Below are 23,533 nucleotides of genomic sequence, written 5' to 3'. Positions count from 1 at the left end.
TTGTGAGCGGTTTCTCTGTGGCCACTTATTTTCCCAAGTAGGTCCCCCAGTAAATCTTAAAAGCTGAACTAAAATTTAAAACTGATAGTGAAAAAAGCAAGATTTCATGGCTGCAGTATTCCATTTATATTACAGCTGAACAACTACCAAATTAATTGTGCCAGCATTGGCATAACTGTTTGTCATGCTTTCCCTCCATAATAACAGACACCTTGGACTTAGGCTGTGGTCCCAAAGGATACCTGTGCATTCTCAAATCTTCTTCACACTATCATTTTCCGTATGTCTAACTTGAGGACAGGACATCTCTTTTTCCTTCTTTTTTTCCTAATTCAAGTTGTTTTCACTATTATTCTTTTGACACCATTTTTGTGTTACTGCACCTCAGAGTTCTTCGTTTACTAGCACAATTAAAATAATACATAAATATACAAAAATGCATGTTCTCTAAATGTGTAGCCCAAAAGCCTAGAGAACACATTAAAATAAGAGTTGTGTTACAACATCTGAGTATTATTTAAAATCTGAAAGTTTAATTGCAACTTTAAAAAAATATTTTGTAGTAAAAAGAAATTAGAATATAATTAATTGTGAGTATCACATGAAAAAAAAAACCCATACTGCAGTATACTCAAAAAGCAATTTGTCCTAAAAACTGATTTTTTTTGTTTTCCATCAAACTGCTGGGTGATAAAGCAGTCAGATGGTATCAAACTGGAGTAAGTAAAAAATTGGTGATTGTCACTTCGATAACTCAAATGTAGAAACAATCATTTAACAAAGCAATTTAGAACAGCTGTTAGCACATGCAATTACCTGACAGACGCAAAGAGATGAGATAGAATCTAAAATGAAAAATGACAATGGCATGAATCTCATCACCCAGTGATGGGAGCACTGGCTGGGTCCTTTATAATCACTGCATGTGTGTTCACCCTCCTGAAATTTTGTCCTTCAAAACGTCATTTGTACCTCCTATCACAGCAAATATAAAGGAAAACTGGAATAGTATCATTTCACTCTAATGGTGGGCCATATCCAGAGAGCTCCTTCAGCTCAGAAACCAAATTTGTAACTGAATTTGTCTCTAGTATCAGTTGCCTTTCAAAACCATCAAGTAAGCCAGACTAAAAGAGGAATGTCTGGACATCTTCAAAACTCAACTCACATGCAGACTTTGGCAAATATTTAGTCACTTTCTTGCCTCTTCCTATCATAGCAATGAACTGTACTGTAAATTAAGTTACATGTATGAGCATCAAACCAGAGAATTTGACATTCAATACAGACCATGCCACACAAACGAAGCACTATTACCACAAAACATTTACTCTGTCAAGTTATCATACAGAAAATTAATCAGCTTATACAGAATTGAGAAACTATATTTAAGCCTATTTTGCTCTAGAAAGAAACAAGTACATCCATTTCATTTTATGAGTTCCAGTCTGCTCAACAGTATTGAACTGGCAGCCCTCTTTACAACACACTCACATTTTGCTGGCTCGATAAGATTATTTTCCTGTGGAAATAAAAGGTTTGTAGTCTTTGAGGTTCGTAAGTTCCTGGCATTTTTGAAACATTAGTCAATATGCAAGGAAAGAAGTAAAATCAGCTTGCTGATGTGTAAAAAGAACACTCTGTGAGCAGCAGCCCCGAACACATGGATCTAAACATTCCCAGCAATCAATGGCTAAACCCAGCTCCACAGCTGCAATACTGTGGAGATGATTTCTTTTCTCCTTGATTGACTTCAATTATAGTGCTTCATTTCTTATACTACTGTATCCTGAAAACAGATAATGAGCAGTGAAGCTTTTTCACCCATGAAATTAGTGTCAATGTACCTTTTTTTATTCAAGAATTCAAGGACAACAATCCTTTTAACTCAAAATATAACTTCAGTTGTTCTCACTGGATACGTCTGAAAAACACTGGGAAAAATATCTGCTCTAATACAAGAAAGGCTCAAGAATTAATTCTGAACCGAATAGGTCTCAAACCCACATTGAATTGTAAATGGAGAGATGGCCAACACTTCATAAAATAGATTTAAGGTTTCAAAGTACAATATTTTTACATGCATCTAAAATATTTACTGTATTTTTAAAAAGCAGAGCACAGCTGCTACTTAAAAATAAACTCAGGAAGGTCTTCTTGCACGCAAGTTTGCACACCTTCTGACTCAGGTGTCTGCATTAAATTTAGTACTGGGGATATGATAGTTAGAGACTCCTGATAGACTAAGGTTTCATAAAATAACTGCACAAGGATGGAATAAACAGATTCCAGTCATTCAAAGAGGCACCTTTTCAACCATGAGAGAAGTTTACAACCATATTCACTCATTACCCAAGCTAGGAACAGTAAAACTTATCAGGAAGGAAAAGTAGCTCAACTATTCAGACTGTAAGGACCACCCTGACCCACCCCATTTTGGATGGTCTCTAGTGTGGTAAAATACACTCAATGTAGGGAATATTTTCAGCTGCCTGTAAAGGAATGTGAAATAAGCCAAGCAATTTAAAAGATCTGATACAGAATTACTTATTCTATGCTGAGCTTCATCCAACTTTAAGTAGCTTATGAAGCCTCTTGAGAAAGTTATTCAGCAAAATTAGTAACATTGCATTTGGTCTTACAGTAAATCTGAGGAAAGGCTGTTCTCAGAACTCTAAAGAATGTGTTAGGAGCCATCCTCCTCTGTTTTGCAAGTGGAAGTATCTTCTTCTGAATGGAAAGAAATTTAAACATATGAGTAGACTTGGTCATCAGGAAACTCAGTAACAACTAATTTGGATTCAAAGGAGAGGAAAGGAAAGAAAATATTCACACAGAAGACTGCAAGAGCCCCAAGCTACATAAATCTCTAATAGACATGCTAACTAATGAATGGAATCAGAAACCTGAAAAAAACATTTACTATTTATATTGTACTTGAATTTTAGCAGTCCAAACCAAATACGTATGCTGAAGACAGAGGAGGGAATCAGCTTCTCTCCTTGCCTGATAGTCACAAAAGCATTCTACAGCTGCACCCTAAGTAAAGTAGGAAGCAATTATGCAAATAGCAAATCTGTAAATTCACATACATGTCTGCAGGTATTCTGGACTGTACAAGCTGTTTAAAAGTAATTCAAAATACTCAATTGGATCATTATTAAACCAGAACAGCATAACATTCTCCTCTTACATGCCAGTATCAGACAGCAATAATACATTTCAAAATAATTTAAACTTCTAAATAACTAATTTCATCCTCTCAAAATGTTCCATGTGCATTTTAAGTAAGTTCAGAATATTCTGAGTTTAGAAAGAAGAAATAATTTTCATAGATGAAAGATATCAAGAAAATTCAGCCTTTGTACTTTAATTAACATTACAAGAAAAACTCAGTTACTCAAAATTTCATCCACAAACCAACGCACTTCCTGTGGAAAAACAGATTAGGTTGATGTTATTGAAACTGCATGCTAAGTCCATCCCATCTGTGGTCATCATCTCATTTTTGGACACCTGATTCTTAATAAAGCTTTTAAATTCTTTTAACTAATTTTGTAAATAAGTAGGATTTGCTTGTGCCTTCATTTGGCTCTAATTAACTCAAGTAAGTTCCTAACACAGGATAAAGCTGTTCTAGAAGTTTGGTTACTGTAAAAAAAAAAAAAATCAAGATACTGAAACACTGACATCCTTTAGGAGCACACATCATTGACCCTGAGTATCCAGAGGAAAGCAAGGAACCTTATTTTCAGGGGCATTTTAGGAGCTACTAATGCAGGAAACTGTGAAAACACATCTTCTAGTGAAAAACAGAAACCAGAAGTCTCTCCATTGTTAAACAGATGGATCAGACCTGGGTGCCTGCAGATCTTAATGGCAGTTCATCACATCATGCCACTGTGCTATTGTTACTGAGGTGTGCAGACAAGGCTACAAGCGTGATATCTTATAAATATAATTCTAACCCCACCAATTCACCATCCTTGAATGGGCTGAATCCCCGTTACAACAGTCAAATGGCAGAGTATTTTTGTCCATTTTACTGTAGCATGTAATTTTGTGCTGAAATCCCACTATTCAACTAATCTCAGAAATCATCACTTAGCTGATAGATCAGTCAGTCTATACAATCAATACTCATATTTATATATGTACATATGTGTGAGCATACATACTGCAGTGGTAGTTCTTTTGTCCCCATTAAAATGTTTGAGTAGTTTATTCAGGGCTTGAAATTAAGAAAGGAGGATTGATTTACAAAAAGCCACAAAGACATGATTCATAGCAGAAACAACAACAATAACAACTTTAGAGATTTTTCAAAGCAATTATAAACCCCCCCACTCAATATTCATGCAAGGCACAGTTAATGTACACAAGATCAGTGGCCACTGTTGGTTTCCCTTGTCCTGTTTGGCTGCCTGGGAACAAGATCAGACAGGTGATATGTGCTCAGTTGCTCTGCTCACAGTGGAGCTCCACAGCTGCTACCACCAAAAACCCCCAGATGACTTAGTGGAAACATGAGCTTTTTACCCCACTTACAATAAAGAGAAGGAGCATGAAACCTACATAATGTTATACACAAAGGTGTATAATCTTAATAATCTCTGGTTCTCTACATTTTCTCTCTCTCTGGCTCCTCAAACAATGAACACAATTGAGCTTTTGGTACAAAAACACCTGTTTCTTTAAAATCACATTGTAGTTGTTAATTGCAATTAAAGAGGGTGAGCCTTATCACTATCAGCTGTTATCTAATGAGCTGTAACTTTTTTCCTTATGGGCTAAGTAGAATGCTGTTCTTAAATTTACAGCCAGGAATCAGAGCTAACCCAAACAGAAAGCAAATGTAGAATTAAAACTGAAAAAGAAGTAAGAAACTTTCTGAAAAAGTTATTTTCCTAACTACCCTGTCTTAGATGAAAAGTTCTGAACATAATTAAAATTGCACTCAGACTATACTCATGGGAACTACTGTGTTTAAAACCATTCTCTTGCAGCAGAAGTTGATAAGTCAATTCCCTTTATAAATTATAGTTATATCTTAAAAGAAATCATGTTTTGTGCTTGTATTCTGATTGCTGTATTGGTTAGAAACCTTGTCTTGATTTTCAGCATATGTCACTTCTACTCACTTCATATGCTGACAATGTCCTCCAAAGATAAACAGCTGTTTTCCCTCTGATTAAAGTTTACCTTACTGACATATTTACAGGAAGCAAACATATGCTCCCTCAATCTTTATTTTTACAGAATTAGCAAGTCAGCTTTTCCTGAATGACAGGTTCATGTTTCTGCATCTGTCATACTTTCAGGAACGTCCTTCTCAGAAGTTACCTTCTTGTAACACATTTCACTGCAGATTGTTACGTTTTGACCAGCAATGTCAAGTTACGCTTCTTTTCCACTTATTAAACTCCTGCTACCCAGTAGGTTTTGCTCTGTTACCTTTATCATCCTGATTAAAACATGAGGCAGAGTTCTTACTTAATTTTGGGGCCATAAAAAATGTTTTAACTTCTACCTGATCCTTATTACTTGGTGTCAGTTTTTTGCTTTTTCTTAACAAGGCTGAAGAACATTTAGGTATTTACTACATACCTTGTACAGGATTTCTACCCATTCTGAATTTTAAAATGTATTCAAATACCATATACTTCAATGAAACTTTCAATTTTTCAATTGAAAATATCAATAAAACTTTTATAGCTTTCTCAGGACCCACCCTATAATCTACCTCCCTAAGATCTTTCTCACAATTAATTTCTCTACTTTACTCCATTATTTTCTATTAATTTTATTAAAATACATACTTTGAAATTGAGAGTCACAGATATAGAGTTAGTTCTGTTGATCATGAATGAACCTAGAATGAATCAATACCTGCCTCTCAGGCTAGGGTTCCTTTTTATGAGCAGTTCTTTCATTGATTTCTTATTATTTTTCAAAACAACATAGCATCAATGCCTTCCCATTTGGTGATAATGAAGTGAGCAATTACACTGAGCTCTAACTCACTCATACAATATTCTTAGTATTTGCTCTCAAATTTTCATCTGGGTAATTCTAACACAAAACACGACAAGATTTAAACTTCTTACAACGTTGCAGGGCAGTTTATAAGCACATTTCCAGCATTACCCAGAAAAAACACTCTTCTCTCCCAAGGTAATGTCCAGCTGCCTTCATGGTAGCAGCAAATCACAAAACACCTCCTCATTCTGCAATACTTTGTGTTTCTTTGCAGTTTACCATAACATCAATAAACAACACCACCTCAGAACAGCAGTGAAAGATACCTGTTCTTGCACCTTCCAGCATCAGCCATAGCCAGTTTTAACTTCTGTTTCTTGAATAACCTCTAACAAAACAGTTACCCACAGAAATGCTGATACTGTGAAGATATTTTTTGCACATGAGAGTGGATGAACACAGAGAACATCAGCTGCTTCTCCCTTCATCAGACACCTTGCTTTGCTAAGTTAAAACTGCAAGAAACAGTTAATTCTGTCCTAACACACCTTGAGGGTCAGCCTCACTGCATTGCACTCCTGCAGAGGGTTCAGTTTCAGTGTTTCTCCCAAGTTACTGCAGCCTGATGTTTGATGCTGCATTTCACAGCAAACACAGACACCATCACTGTCGAATTTAATCTGTGGAGAAAAGAAAAGGTCAGAGAAAGCATAAATCAACAGAAACACACTTCCCAAAAATGGTATTTACAGTTACAGTAATGATTACTAAATGCAAAACGAAAATCTCTGTGCAGAACCCTTGGAGCAGAATGATTTCCATTGGTTAATATAAGCTATAAAAACAGGTAAAATACAGAAAGAGAATTCAATATCAAAGAGTGTTACCTTTTACGCCTCTTTTTGAAAAAAATTTGCTTTCCCAGGGGGTAGGTGAAACCAGAGTAACTCAACTGAATAGGCATAAAATCATAGCAGATGTGGGAAAACAAAAAATAACAGAAAGAGGTCAGAAAATAAGTGAAGGAGTCATGATCACAAATCAGTCCTTTATTCCCCAAAGTAAAGATAGAAGCACAGTGGCTGGGTGATGAGATCTGAATCACCTTGTTACTCACTCTTTTACATTAAAAAAACCCCTGAAATTTCCAGACACAAATCCACAAAAAATTTCCTAATGCAAGTATGCATTTGCTATTTTCAATTCAAATTCTCCCTAGGATGTTGCCAATTTCCTGAACAAAAACAGGTACCAGCATTCCTTGTAGAATTATGTTGCACAGTCTTATACATAGAATCATTTCAACAGAGTATTTACTTACTGCTTAGACCTCAAAGAATGTTTAAATTGTTCATATAATCTTAAAAGTTATATATGTTTAAATACATGTATTTTTTAGTGCTACTCCTATCAGGCTTAGGTAGCACTCTCTCCCTACATGCTCGTGACCGGGACAGCAGATGGAAGAGCAAAAATAAGAGTCAATTAAAAGAACATAATAAACTTCTCCAGGTGAGGTACAGATGACTGAATGCTTGCTTACTGTGATGAAAGCATGCTCAGGGCAGGAGCTATCTCAGGGGACTTCAGCTCCTGAGACTCCAGATTGCCCTCTAGCCAGCACAATTTGTAAAAGGCTTTAGAAAAAATTGGGTATGTAAATTACACCATTTCCCATATTCTCAAAGGCAACACTGGAAATAATTGTCTGTGGCAACTCACAGAGACTGGTCATACCCTATGCCACAGACACTGCAAAGAAACAAAGAAAAAACAGTTTGATCACCTCTATGATAGTTGTGGGTTTTATATCTCATTAGCATACAATTTAACTCACAAAGCAGCCTGAACAATTTCAGATTGGCTCTTTTTCAATTCCTGTAATCTTTTAATACTCTCTTTTAAAAGGTAAAAGATCCAAGTAAAACCCAACTAAATGGTTTATGATCAGCTGACCTCAGCTTTTCAAGCCGATGTAAAATCAAAGCACTGGATGTCACTGGGGAAGTCTTGCTCCCAAAACTCTCTGGAAATGGTACAGCAAATGAGAAATGCTGCTGAGGAAGTTTGAAACTCACACTTTGGATTTAGAGCTCTGCTAAGGCTGGGAGCCAAAGGCTACACCAGGCAAATCAATATAGGCTGCAGCTGCTAAAAAGTTTTTGTAATGAGGAAAATGGACCTCAGACAAAGCTTTCTACTGCAAGATCATCTATTCTGATTCTTGCTGCCCCTGCTTAATAAAGGACAGGCACTGACTCAGGGTATGTATGTGGCATTTCTAATATGAAATATAGATCCCAGGGCTGCTTCTATCACATGTAATTAACAGGTACCACAAAAGTAAGGCTGAAAAGGCTCAGTCAAGTTTCCCCATTTATGAGAGATTCTCAATCTTTCTGAAAGTTGTTCCATAACTCTGTACTGCCCAGGAGCTCTTCTTTTAATTTAATTCCTAAAATGAGTTAAAAGCTAATTGTTTACATGAAAGTTCTTGCAAAACACAGGGACACCTTAAGAATCACAGCATATTCAAAACCACCCAAGATTCACTACCAGATTGGAAGCATATTATTTTTGGAGAATTTTTATCAATTTGCTTTATTGTGCACCTTTTCCTTCCATGTTCAGGAAGCAACCTCTTTGTAAGTTGTGTTTCTGTAATGGGGAGCAGGACAAAAGGCTGAAGGTGTCACTGCATTTGTGCTCTCAACAATACAGCAGCTGAAAGCACTCCTGAGCCCCCTGCTCCAGAATGCCCTTCCCTGCCCTGCTGCTGTCTCACACTTGTGCAGACAGGATCAAGAGCTCATACAGCTATTCTGTGACCTAAACAGTGCCAAAATCAACTTTTTTTTTTTCTTCTGGGAAGGAAGGAGAAGTGGTTTATTTTTAGCCCAGATCACACCTCAAATGCCATTCACAACATGGCTTCATAAACAGAGACAGGAACACTGACAAATCTGCATTGGTTCAGGGAGGAGCTGGGATCACTCCTTCCAGCTGCTGGGCTGGTGCTTGCCAGCCTCAGAGAGAATTACATCAGCAGTGCCTCCAAAACTGTCTGTGTTTCAATCTCTTTTTGGCTAGCAGAGCTCAAGAAGAAAGCGTCATTCACTTCATCTCCTGCACATACCCCCACCATCCTGTACATATTTGTGTTCCGCTTCATGATTCTTACTCATACTAGTCCATACTCACAGCAGAGTTTGTGTACTTCCACACTGATGACAGTTGCACACCCTCATCCAAACCGTATTTAAGATTTCAAACTTCAGCCAGGGCTGCTTATATGCATAATTTGTCTTGTAAGTTCATTTTGCTGTCTCAAAAAGCAGTACTGTTACTTCAAAGTCACAACACACACTAAAACCTGACTTTTATGTAGCAGAGGATCAAGAAAGGAAAGGACCTTCCAGATTTATTACAAATGCATGCACACACACACTCACAGGCCTTATGTTACTTTTTTCATCTGTATCAATTAATCAAATTCTATCAATGCTGCTGAAAAGAAGCTTGTTTGCATGTTTGGCTGAGTGCACATACATTCACCCCAAAAAGGGCAAATTAGGAATTTGTTAACACTGTTACTTTGCATTCTACCACCTCCTTATTGCAAATGTAAGTCTTCTAGTAAAAGAAGCAATAGATTTTACTTCTTCTTCTATGTTAACCTTCAGGCTTTTTTACAGGGAACATAAAAAAGGCAAGAAAAAATTTAAAAATGAAGTATGAGAGTTCCAAAGCTGATAAGGCAGCGAAGTACAAGAAAGCCCCACTGGTGTGCTTATGGGAAGGAACTTCAGTCAATTCTAGTACCTTATGCAAAGGGAAAGATGGGAGGATCCAGTAAGGATAAAGTTGCATTGTAGGGAAATATCAAGATTAAAAACTGACAGATCAGTAAGAACAAAACAGAGTATATACTTTTCCTGAGATTTTAAAATTGCTTTTCAATATGCACAGACCAGAGTGTAGCTCCAGTGCAAAATGGAATACAAATAAACCTCAGTTCTGGATCTGGGCTCTGTTGTTCCAGCCAAAGACAACTGAGGGGAAAGAAGAGTCTTCCTTTACATGTTACTATAACCACTAGCCAATTTCAGCCGTACAACCAAAAAGAAAATTATAAGTAATCTTTCAGTAGAGAGATTGACACTATCACTACTTTTCTGAATAATAATCACCCGTAAATTTGATTAGAACTACAGCATTTATTTTTAAATGAATAAATGACTTACAAGACAGGTAAACTCAATACAAACAAATATAGATTAAGAAATAAAACATATTCTGTCTTGTGCAGTAATAGAATATAAATTAAAATATCTTAATTGCTCTACCCATATATGTTAAACACAGTTTTTAGAGATCTGTTATTCGAAAAAGAAATTCCTAGATAGAAATGTTTCTCCTGTACATGTTAATGAACAGCTCAAGTGTGTAACTGCTCTGTACATGTCCTACTCTCACTGACTTAAAGCATTATCTTGAGGTTTTGGCTACAAGATCTGCAGCTAATCATGGAAAAAAAAAGTCCAATTAATTTTTCGTAACAAGGTGTTAAAGCTACTGCCCTTTCTTCCTCTTAGTGTTGTGTGTTGCTAAGCTGCAGGATAAAGAGCACAAATGCCAACTTCACAAATTACACATTCAAAATGCTAACATATGGCAAGCACATTTCTCATATTCACACAAAAATACATATTATGGAATCTACAATAAATCCCCAGTGTTTAAAGCAAAATAAGACTACTGTATCTCATTCTTTTTCTTCAAATAACCATTCTACATGTGAAACACTGCTGAATTTAAGCTCCATAATACAGTAGATACTATTATCACTTTTAAAGCCATGCACTCAGCATGAATGAGTTTGATAGAACTACCAGAACTAAAACAGAATTTATTTTGAATTTGACTTCTTTACTATACCATGCTTGGAAATTTACTGGTTCAGTTATATGGGATGTTAAATACATTTCAAACCACATGTCTGCAAAGGCTGGATTTTGATTCCTAGAGCTGCATCCCCATAAAGTACATTTGAATCCTGGGAGGCAAGTAAAGGATTTAGATTTGATAATGCAGAACAGTCACATAGTGCAGGATTGCACAGATCTACAACACTAAAGAGACCCATCTAAGGAATTAAAATTAAATATACACTTGGAACAAGCTGTTAAGAAACTGAGTTTTTCCTTTTTGAGTGAAAAATGGTAATAAAGTAATTAAATATGCTCAGCATAATACATCACCACCTTCTAAGTCAAATCCTGTGCTTAATCATAAAGCAGTGCTGTTCACTACAGTGCACCCCTCCCAGAGGGTGATCTGTGAGAACAGAGCTCTAGAATTCCATATATATGATCACTGCAACATGGCAATGCAATATATTCACGTGCAAACCCCCAGCCTGACCGAAATGGGATTTTGAGCAAGGAAAACCTAAAAAGCAAGATCTGGGTAGAAGAAGCTGTTGCTTTTTTGTTTTGTTTTTTGTTTTTTTTGAAACAGTCACAATATGATAAACAGTCACAATGAAATTAAGTTGCCCTTACAGAATAAAACACACTGTGGCAAAGCAACTTAGTATTTCATCATGCTCTGAAAATTGACACTACAGTTTGAACACTTGTTATTTCAAGTCAAATACTTCAGTCATGAGTTTACTTCTGTAGACATCTTTGCAAGCTGAAGTCAGAGAATATGCTAGAATTCAATGTGTATGTACTATTTCCCTGAGATAAAAACATAACGGCTTTAGGTAAACTGTACCTACTAATAATTTAGAGCATGCCACATTATGATAATTTATATTGTTCTGTATTTTATTTAACACAAGTAACATTCATTTACTTTGGAAATTAAAAAGAAAAACAACTCAGGTTGGCAAACAAAATCTTAGCATGCACATACCAAAACATTCCTATCTGTGAAATCCACTGCCTGTACAAGTATTGGACAGAATCCTGATCCCGCTGACATCAAGTGGTAACCACCACATTGCTCTGATGTGGCCTGTACTCCACCTATTCTGCTGAAGCATCATTTTTACCATGACACTAAGAAGCAAGTCCTTATGATATTAAAAGTTACTTTTTGAGGTGGCAGAACACTAAATCCATTAATGCTTTCACTCAAACTTTTCCCAAAATGTTTTTTCAGGTTGTAACAACTACAGATTGCTCTACTAAGTACACACTGTTTTGGAAATTAAAGGAATATGTGTGGAAAACCTTAACAAATGAAAAACAGAATCTTTGCCCTTTGTAAGAAACTTGTTTTCCATCACTCACCAACTGACATCCTTCCAGGGACTTCACCAGCTGAGCATTCTGACAGGACAGAATGGACCCAGCCAAGTTCAGCATCACACACACTGCAGAGAGCAGCATGAAAAAGGTTATCTGGAAAAAAACCAAGCACCCTATTATTACTCACTTCAAGAGGCAAACAAGGAAAAATATAATTTACATGTTCAAGAACTTCCAGCCTGTCACACAATTACATGGATGGCAACATTTTATATATTTTAAAGAGAATAGGGTACTTAATCTGACAGCGTCCTTGGTCTTGCACAGTAAGAGAAAGCTAAATCAAAACTAGACATGACTATTATATGTTTTCCTCCAGCCATTTCAAAATAATCCATTTATCTCCCACTTTTATCACACACTCTGAAAATTTAATGGGTTTTATTACCAGGCATTACTAAAAAGTAAGATTTGAAAAATGTTTTATTATAAACAGATGTAGTCTTGAAGCAATTTAAATCCCTTTGATGGGGATATGGGTATCTTAAACAGGAAAAGTATTTGTGAATATCACGTATCATGAGTTCCTACAAGTTGAGAAAGAAGAGTGGCTTTTTAAACAACAATTACAATTTAAGCAGCATCCTCCTTATCAACTACTCCTTTTTTCTCATCGCAAAATGTGTCAAAACAATCATTAAGTTGATTCCATCAACTTAATTATCATTTTATTGCTTTAAATGTAAAAAAAACCTGGGCCAGTCAGGGCAGACAAATGTTAACATGCAGGGAATGGCACAACCAGTAAGAGGCCAAGAACAAATGCGTGCCTAATGTGTGGCCACCTTAAATACTCAGTGTTGACATTGCCATAACTCAACAGGAGTATGAGTGTATTATATGAAATTAGTAAGAAATTCTGTTGCATCTCTTTTCCATATGCATGCTCACAGTTTACAGCCCTTCACTGTTCTCACAAGATGTTATCTTTTGTCAGTCCATGTGCTATGAATATTTTTGACAATCTTAAGTCCAAAATGGCTGTAGATTTTTTTTCTAGTGCTTTTGGACAAAAAACCCCGTAATGTCCACAGTATTAGCCAAAGGACAGAAGCTGTGTTACAAATATTAGTTGCTAGCTTCAGATTCTTCTAAGCATCACAACAAGGGTTGTAAGCTACATCAGGTTTATCTATCTTTGTAGTACTTTCTCCGTATCAGCATTCATTAATGAAGAAATCTCTATTGGTGTTTCCAAGGTAACCTCTTCCTCTTGTCACTGGCAAAGACAAGAGCGAAGGACCCAGCACTGTCAAAATCATGAAACAGGCTCTCAGAATTCCTGTTCACCTCAGTGAGTCTAAGTCTCACACTCTGTTTAGGAGTTGCATTTCAAAGTGGCAGCCACCACATGATACCAAACACTGAAGTTCTCTGTCACACCTGTCTTCCCAATTTTGCTATTTTTATGCCTCACTTCTTACTGTCCCAGGCAAGGAACTACCTAATCTGGACATGGAGCTAAAGGGGAAAATTCATGTCCTTTGCAAGTCATTTGAAACTACCTTGCCTCTTGCAGAGCACAAAGATCCCAATAAAAGGAATTGAAATATTTCCAATCCCCTTCATCAATGCTTCTCAGCTAAGTACCAAAAAAGGCCTTCTACTGATGTAGTAGGACACACCTGGTACTCTGTTGTCACAACTTCAGAGGTGAAGTGTACCACCATGCTGGAAGCCACAACGGAGAAAAGGAGGCATAAAAGTATCAATTACCACACTTACAGACATTAAAAAGTATGTTCAGTCTGCTTAATTTTTTTATCACTGCTCAGTCTTTTCTAACACTGGCACAGCTACAGCAGTAAAAATAAACACACCTGCAGCCCTTTGAAAGGGTGGCCATTGTGGATCATGATGGAGATCCAACACTACGCTATGAAACACTGTAAATGAAGTGTTATACCTAAGTGTTATACATAGTTCATACATTATTTATGAAGTCAAGTCTGCCTAATTTCCACATTAAAATTTTCCTCAGAAAGAGAGCTACCAAATACTTGCTCTGAGAGCTCAGTGTGACATACTTGCAGGAGCAGTATGAAACTGTAAGGAAAGAGTATAAGATGCAGTTAACACAATGATCAAGGGCAAGGACTTACACTGAAGTAAACACAGAATTGTCAAATATTGAAGGGCTATGACATCTTAATGCTGATTTAAAACTACAATATTGTGTTCTTCACTCTTCTAGTTACAACATATAAACAAGATAAAATATTCCTAGAAATCAGGAAGAAGTATTAATACCACTAAGCTCCAAAAGTCACCAAGAACTAATACACGAACAGAAAGCAAAGCTAATGGATTTATTATGACATGGTGGTAGCAGAACTAATTGGAGAAACCAAAACTTACAGTGTATACAAAGATCTCTATGGAAGAAATGTTAATAGGACTTCCTACTTAAATTTTACCATGGTCTTAAACTAATTCTACAAAACTAAACAGTTCAGATGCAATGATTTAAAATGATATAACAATTCACTATTTGAGATGTCCTGTTGCACCTGGAATTATAAACTAGTTGAATTCTCTAGTGGGACTAGGCTGTACTGAAGCTAGGGCAGAAGACCTGAAGAGGAATTCCAGGAAATAAGAAAGGGCAGATCCACATGAGGCTCCCCTTTTTACTCCATTTCTGGAAAATATTTTAGGGATAAATATGCAAAAGTATATGAAGAGTGAGTTTGCATCTTTGAAGTCCCAACAGACCACACCATACACATCCGCACAGAATTGAAAAAAACCAGTAACCTCCCTGCCTTGCAAGTGAGAGCCCAGAATAAGTGACCTTCCATACTGAAAGAAAAAAAAAATATTTAAGCCCTAACCCTAGCAGGTTATATTATCTTTCCACTATCAAGAAAGTTATTTGTAGTTCTGTCTTGAGTACAACTTGACCTTTCAGAAAATTATTAGTACTCTCAGATTATTTGTGAACATTTTTTCCTGCACATTTCTTAAATGTAGATACAACCATACACCTGCCTTCAGAATGTCCCAAAGTAGACCATCTTAAGTCTATGGATACCACCAAAAAAATCAAAGGGATTTACAGAAGCTGATATATTCTCTGCCCTCCATTCTTTTTCATCACTTTCATTTTTGCCACTTAATATTTCTCTTTTCTTCACAACCGGCCTCAAGTAATTTATTCTGGTTTGTTTTTACCATAAGCTTTAGACTTCCTTTCATCTTATTTCCCAAAGGCACTGTTAAAACTGTATTACCTGAAAAACTGAAATCTTTAATCCTTGAGACAGCTGGCTCAAAGCGCCTTCTTGCCCTTGCTTTTACTGTCTTTCACAATTTGTTCTTGAATTGATATGAAGTAAAATGGGGAAAAACGAACCAACTTTAGCGCGCACTGCAGTTTGTGACTTGCCACGGAAGACACTAACAATTTAGATTTTCTGTCAATATACAGCTTTCTACCAAAAAATACAGTGAGAGCAGCTCTGAGGAAGAGGACTTGGGGGGATGTTTGTGGATGAGAAGCACAACATGGCCTGACAAGGTGTGTCTGCAGCCCAGAAATCCAACTGCGTCCTGTGGGCTGCATCACAAGCAGCGCGGCCGGGAGGTCAAGGGAGGGGATTCTCCCCCTCTACTCCACTCTCATGAGAGACCTGGAGTGCTGTGTCCAGCTCTGGGGCTTTCTCAGCACAGGAACGATGAGAACCTGTTGGAGCAAGTCCAGAGGAGGCCACAAAGATGCCCAGAGGGCTGGAGCACCTCTGCTATGGAGACAGGGTGGGAGAGCTGGGCTGTTCAGCCTGGAGAAAAGGTTTCCGGGAGAACTCAGAGCACCTTCCAGTGCCTAAAGGGGCTACAGGAAAGCTAGAGAGGGACTTTGGACAAGGGCCTGGAGTGTGAGGATGGTGAGGCCTTGGAACAGGTTGCCCAGAGAAGGTGTGGATGCCCCGTCCCTGGAAGTTTGCAAGGCCAGGTTGGATGGGGCTGTGAGCAATCTGGTCTAATGGAAGGTGTCCCTGCCCATGGCAGGGGGTGAAACAAGATGACCTCTCTCCCAACCCAACCCATTCTGTGACTTCACTTTCCCAAATTTATATTAAACCCTGCATTTTGCTAACACTTTTGATGGTGATGCTTTAAGTGACCCAAAACCACCCACTCACTACTGCATATATACACATCAAGAGCACAGTAAAAAGGAACAGCACATATTATAGTTAGAAGTACTACTTACAAGTAGGAAGAAATTTCTACATGCAAAATAATTAAAGCCCTGCAAAAATGATGTAAATATTGTATCACATGAAACTGTATTTCTAAAAGCAACCTTTTACTTCATTCCTCACACTTCCATTTTGGAGACATATATGAAACAGGATTGCTTTTTCATTGCTGGCATTTCAACCATTACTTCCCCTGGTGGTTTTCAGTGGTTTGATAGTCAAGACATGAACACTTAAGACAAAACGCTACCCTCTGTGCTGATGAAACATATTACTCAACTCTCCTGTGCAGGGTACTTGGAATAAAACCAGGCATTGCCATGGGAAACTGGCTTCTTTAAATCTGCCAGTCCTCCATACCTGAAATACTGTGTCTACGTGTTTTTTCTTGTTAATTCCTGTTCTGCAGTTCCTGAAAGGTCAGAAAATCATCCTTGGATGAACTTTGACACTGAAATCATTTGTAGAAAGCAATTTTTTGAGACATTGTAGTTTGACACAAGGTACTACAGGCCTCTTTCCAATCACATTAAATATGTGTGCATAGATTCAATGAGATTTAAAATATATACCTTTTAACACACACATGTATCATTTGTGAAGCAGCTAGAATAGCCAGAGCTAAATGTGCTTGTCTCTGTAAACCACTGTATAAGAAGATTAAGAACTTGGCCCAAGGTGTTTTGCTCACAGAACTTTGTCTTACATGGACTGCAGACAGTAACATTTGTCATTTGTGCTACAGAATTTTTAGTTTCCCTGATAGAGGTGCAGACGGATAACACCAGAAGCAAATCTGAAAATTTATGACCACCAAGAGCTACAAAGAAGTGAGATCAGTAAGTGTGCCAGGACTAAGTTAATCAAGATTATCTGGGGTACAGACAGAAACTACTTGTTGGAACAGCCAGATGCTGAATGCTCATTACATATTATAGGTTTAAACAGATAAAGCATACAATTTTTAAGTTAGCCCACTTTAAAAACTTACTACACAGAAATGGTACTCAACCCCACACTCCTGACTCATGGTTTTCAAGTGTACAAGAAACAAAATGTATCTTCCCATTATTTGCCTCATAATAGATTTCCTTTTCGTGACTGAATTACATCTCTTTTAACATTAGTTCTCAATGTTTGCTAGAAGAGACAGGATGAAAAGTGATGGCATTTCAGATCTGTTTAATTCAGCATTCCATGTCATTTGCCTAAATTAAAATAAAGATTTGAACAAAAATATTTTCTCTAGGTCTAAAGCAATGTTCTGTATCAAATAGGCAGAAACACTCCCTGCAGTGTGGCACAGCATTAGGCTAAAATTTTTAATGTTTTTATGTTAGGAACTATAAATTATGTTCTGCTTTATCCTAAATTATATAAGTCTGTTCAATTCCAGTCATTATTAAATTAAATTACATTTTCTCCAGATTAAATTCCTTTTGACTAGGTCTAATGAGGCTATTTAACTTCTTAAAGGAAAGTTGAAACCTCAGTATAAATACTAAAATCCATTTACTATTCTAATTTCAAATTTGACTATTTCTAATTTCAAAGCCAAATAGTTCAGATGAAAACTTTAGAACTTGAACTTGGTGTATGTGATTTTACTGACTATCTTATGGTCCTATTAACTTGTTTTCATTCAGATAGATCTAGGAATTTAACTATTTATTATTAGTTGCTTGGTTGTATCTTAATTTCTATATTTTTATTAAAATATTCTAAGAAAATTTAAACTCCAAATCTACGATCTTCAAATATGATTTTATTTAAGATTATAAACGATGCTACTGGTTTTGATTTACAAGAAAAAATGATGCCTCCCTCTGTCTAGATTTTATTTATAGCCAGAGCAGTAATCAGCTTTCACCAAGAGTCAGCAAGCCATTCCTCTGAAGCAATGATGTGAATGTTGGTAACAGCCCAGTGTACAGCAGAGAGGGGCACTGGGTGTTTTCAGGAGAATTTGCATCACACAAAATAACACCTATTTAAAGACCAGAAGAAGTAGTTTGGATTCCTCCTGTTTCACTGTGCAGCAAACAACAACAATATCAATAAAGTGAGGGATTTGGTAGTTGCTGCCAAGGCTTTTCAAGAACCATGGAATCCAAAATGCAACCTTGGCTCTATATACAGGAGCACAGAGTGACAGATACATGCAAAGATGCATTTATATCAAAACAGATCTCCTAATATCTCATAATAAGAGATATTCAATACCTCCTGTCAGTAGAAGCAATGGCCATACAGATTATTTCCTCAAGTGTGATCAAAGACTGTAATACATCAGTGAGTGCAGCACTGTCATATTCTACACACAGCAATAGGTGTTTGCTGTTTCTGTAATGCTCTGTAACAGCTCCAGCAATTACACTGTTTATTGCAGTATTTTTTAAGAGAAGGCCTGATTTAGTAATAAAGACCTTGTGCTCTCAGCTCAGAAACATTAAGGAGAAATTTGTCAAAAGTAGACATTTCAGCATCTACTAATTTTCTGCTATTTTGATTCTGATTAACTCTTTTAGCATCTACACCTCTCTGAATCACAGAATATTCTGAGTTGGAAGGGACCGAAAAGGACCCTCAAGTGACCTGCAGACTACTGCCATATAAAAGAAGAACGAGAAGAGGAGCTATACCGTTTTTTTCAGGTAAAATTCAAGCTGTCACTAGAAGTATTTAAGTACTGTGACACACTTCTAACAGTAATTGTAACAAAAAAAGTTTGCAGGTAGTTTTTTTCATAGCAAAGAAGAAGCTTAAGTTTTGTTCAATAATCTATTAAAAGAATAATGAGGAGTACCAGCTAATATGCTCAAGAGCCTCATTCAAAGTTTGCTACATGAATATAAGCACTCAAAAGAATCCTTCAATGATCTGAAGCTGATACTACAACAAAACCAGTAATATAATTTTTACTATATGTGCAGGCAGTTAAAAGAAGTCATTTTGACAAGTTTTTTTTTTATATAGTAGTTTTATTGTCTCATTTTTATCACTGAAATTTCCATTTATGTACCACTCATCCCCTATATAAAAATCCATGCACATGAAATTTAACCTAGTGTTATTTTGAAAGAGAAAGAAATCAAACAGCACTAACCAATTTTAATGCTATTCAAAATGTTGTCAATTTGAAATGCTTCAAAAACAACTGTTCCAGCTGTACAGACAGGTGGAAAAAGAGGAGCTGATATCCAGTGTGATAATAACCACTTCAAATATAATGCCTTCTGAATAGAATTTTGACCACATAAGCCAGATCTAAAATTTGCAACTATGTCAGCCATATCAGTTTAATTTTCCTTCCAACATGCTCTCCAAGGAAGTAAAAACTGGAAGTTTTTAAAACTTAACTAATAGGATACTGTTTCTGAAAAATATTCCACAACAACAGCTGAGCAGGAAAAGAAAGCTCACATTTAGGGGTCTTCACACATTTATGAAGTTAGGAGAGACAACATTTTTCTAAATTAGCTTTGTATACAACAATCTGTATTTAAACAAAACAGTCAGATAAATTAGTAAATAGAAATGAATATATTTTTTTCAACAGTGTGAGTAGTCTAATAACTTTTAAAAAAATCTACATAAGGCTGAATTTACACTTCCACAGCAACTGCATAATGGGTTCATCCACCCAAACAATACATTACTTTTTGCAAGTGTCACATTGCAGGAAGAATTCACCCCCATGCACGTGTCACTGAAATGCTACTCCATATAAATTAACCTTCCATAACATCTGTAGCAGAAATCCCTGAGGAAATAAAGGCTCGTGTTGTCCTGCTGACAAGGACAGGCATCAAAAGCTTCGCAAGCAGCCCCTTCCTGGCAGAAGCATAATGAGACAGAAGCAGGATGTAAAGGTCACATACACAGATATTTTGCATCTGTCTTTCCCAACATATTAATAGCAATTAACTACTCATGAGCAATTATTCTCATTAATTAACAACTGCATGGTCCCTCTGAGCCCTCGCACATCAGAACTCTGACTTTCATCACTGAGGAGGAAAATTCTGGCAGGTGAGCGGGGTCAGGAGCTATGACTGCTGATCTCCATCAAGAGCACACGAGCATTTTCAGTATCCGTTTCTGAGCAAGGCTTCCATGTGGACAGCAGTTCTTTCCAATTTGATTGTAGTGTAAACTCGCTATAGTTTTGGCCATTTCAAGAAAAACTGCACACACATCTCTAAGGAAGACTCACATGAATAATTTGATGGAGATCCAGCAGTAAATGAACTTTAAGATTTCAAAGACCTTTCCTCATATATCTGGAACAGAACTTAATTCATAATGCTGTTGGAGGTTTTATAGTACCTCTACTAAGGAAACCCAAACACTCAATCACACATGTCTAGCTCAGGATCTAAACTGTGATTTACCTGGCAAGCAAATCCCACTGAAATCAAAGTATTTTTCTTCAACAAGCAGAGGATAATTAGATTCTCTTTGGGTAACAGTGCATTTCCTTCCATCTGTCACACAAATAAAACTAAAATCACGTGAGTTTTGACTCTACAAAGACTGAGGTATCCATTCCCAATTCCATCACGCCCCAAAACACTTTGTATTAGTTCATACAAATATTTATTCTACTTTTAAATAAAAACATTTCAAAAGCAGCTCACCTTGCCCAGAATAAATTTTTGAAGCTATTGTTTCCTCACCATTTGAAAACAAAATACAAAGTTTAACAAATAGCTCCCATGTTGCCCAACTAGCGCCAGTGATACGTGACACAAGATTAATTAACTAAGGAGGAAGAAGAAATGCTGAAGGAAACCACACTCCCACCAAGAAGGTATTGAAGAAATTATACTGTGCAAAGGCTGCCAAGAACTCCAGGAGCAGATGGGATGCAGCCTGCATTTCTAAAAGAAGGAGCAGACGAGATGAAAGAACCATCAGCAGATATATTTAGAAAGTGTGTGAGAACAAGGAAATTACTGACGGACTGAAGAGAGGGGAATGTAGCAACCATAGCACACTCTTCATTACAGGCAGCAGCAGCACTGGGACTGCAGCTGTAAGTATCCTACAGCAGGACTGCGCCAGCAGGAGCTGCCGCCACGGCAACACGATGCGATGGGAGCAGATGGGGAGGAGTAGGGGCTGTTTAAGGGTAATTACGAAGTGCTTGTTTAGGAAGAGGCAAGTGTTACGCCCCAGCAGGGTTTGTCTGCTCTTCAGGAAAAGCTGCTTGTGGTCTTTTGAAACTCTGCCACTGGGGATAACTAATTAGCATATGGATGCTCAGCAGAGGAGTCCGGATTCTCACATGAGTGACAGCTGGTGGCAGCTGGGCCCAGGAACAGGCAACCTTGGTCAAAAGGGTATCAGAGAGATGCAGAGACCTAGGCAAAAGAAAGCTTTAAGAAGTGCTAAGCTGTAAAAGAGGAAACAGAATGTTCATTCTAAAGAGATGCTTCACCCTGTGACATCTTTTCTCCACCACTGCAAAGATTTCCCTGATTCACTTCTTCTGTTTCCATCTCAAGTGTTGTTTCTTCCCCACCCAGTTCACAACCTTACTGGGTCATTCTCCGTTTTTTCCCCTCTTCCTCTTCTGTCAGGTATATTCTAATGAAAGGACACTGGGGGTAGGTTTTTCTGTCAGTTGTTTCATGATACTAAAGAAGAAAGAAGGGAATCAGCAGTCTAAGTTTAAAAAAAAACCAGCAATACGCAGTGCACATTTTAAAAGCTAAATGCATATGTTAATCTACCTGCAAAAAAAATTTGGAACATGAATGTAATCAGAGTTTACACAAGTTTTGAAGACCACACTTTTCAAATATTATTTACAGCCTACGCTTTCTTCGCTGAAATAATTCAGAACTGAGATACAAATCTATTGCAATTCAGTTATTTATGGTGGCACTGAATTGGTCTGGCACTGAATCGCTGAAACATCAGAAATTCCATTGTATGATTTCTTACTGACATGGTTTTCGTTCACTTCTTTCTGATCACCTAGGTCCTCTTCTTCTCAAGAGCTTCTGATGTTTATCTTCCTCGTGTTGCCAGCCTTGCATTTCAATTTCTCCTTCCTGTCCTAGTCCTCCACAATTCTCTTCCCCCTGATTTCGCATTCAGCTCCTCTGAATTTGGGTTAGTTTCCTACCATGCTCCCAGAAAAGAGGTCAAAGAAAAACACTACTCTCAGTTTCAAGCCTGGGTTCACATCAGCTCTGAGCAAAATTTACAGCTTTACATTAGAAGAGCTACTTTTTGAACCAGCACTGGATTTGCTTTCCAAACAGAAGTTATTGCAGCTTCCCAAGTTTCTTTTTGAAAGCGGCAATACCCAGCATTCAGCCCCCACCCAGTTTATCAGAAACTTCGAAAAACACTGGTATGTAAGATGCACTTGTTTTCACCCAGTGTTTTGCTCACCTTTAAACTAATGCTTCAGCCTCAAAGACAAGTGTTTGTCTAATAGCAGGGTTCCTAATGAACATTTTGATCAAGGAACTCAAAGAATACTCACGCTGAAATGATACTGCGGAGTGATCAAGGGATCTGTTAAGGCAGAGGGATGTTCTGCAGCTCCTCTCAACATCACACAGGTATCAAAGTCAGCAGTGACACACGAGGTGATGGGTGCCTTCAGACTCTGCTATTCTCCCACACTGTGCATTCTTTCACTTGCTTTTCTCCTGCAGTCTTGACCTGTTTATGCTGACGTTGTCTCTCCACTACACAGACCACCTCTTTATTCCAGGAACCAAACACCAAATCTCTGCTTGGGGGTGGGTATTGGAGAGAGGACAACCATTTTTTTTAATTCAAAGATTTCTCTCAGATTTCATCTGAAAGGAAGATGTAAATTCTCTTGTAAGAGTTTAGAAAGACTTGTCTCATCCCTTAAGCTACTCTAGGATCTCAGGTTAAGCAGCACAGCCAGGAACATGTCAATGCTCCACCTCACTGGTAAGAAGAAAGAAAACTTACTCATACACTATTTCTATACATTTTATGTTTCATCTCTTTCCTGCGGTTTGGTTATTCCTGCTGTAC

The 23,533-nt window shown here is 37.3% G+C and overlaps 1 protein-coding gene across 6 annotated transcripts in view; it reads right to left on the bottom strand.

Annotated features, from left to right (window-relative positions):
* Nucleotides 1–23,533, bottom strand: part of FAM189A1 (family with sequence similarity 189 member A1) — an 87,867-nt gene that overhangs the window by 24,991 nt on the left and 39,343 nt on the right. For 5 of the 6 annotated variants that reach the window (XM_042039358.1, XM_042039360.1, XM_042039355.1 and 2 more), the window contains exons 3-4: nt 12,282–12,392; nt 6,528–6,659 (exon numbers count right to left, since the gene is read on the bottom strand). In XM_042039358.1, the coding sequence (XP_041895292.1) occupies nt 6,528–6,659; nt 12,282–12,392 (243 nt within the window). Of the gene's footprint in view, nt 1–6,527; nt 6,660–12,281; nt 12,393–23,003; nt 23,326–23,533 lie in introns of all 6 variants that reach the window. The other variant, XM_042039359.1, reaches the window with a different exon arrangement.

The sequence above is a fragment of the Corvus kubaryi genome, unplaced genomic scaffold (genome assembly GCF_017639235.1).
Source record: "Corvus kubaryi isolate FWS band 111438036 unplaced genomic scaffold, C.kubaryi_AGA036_p1.0 37394, whole genome shotgun sequence".
Classification (NCBI taxonomy): Eukaryota; Metazoa; Chordata; class Aves; order Passeriformes; family Corvidae; genus Corvus; species Corvus kubaryi.
The sequence above is the reverse complement of the archived record's forward strand: the minus strand, read 5'-3'. Positions and strand labels throughout refer to the sequence as shown.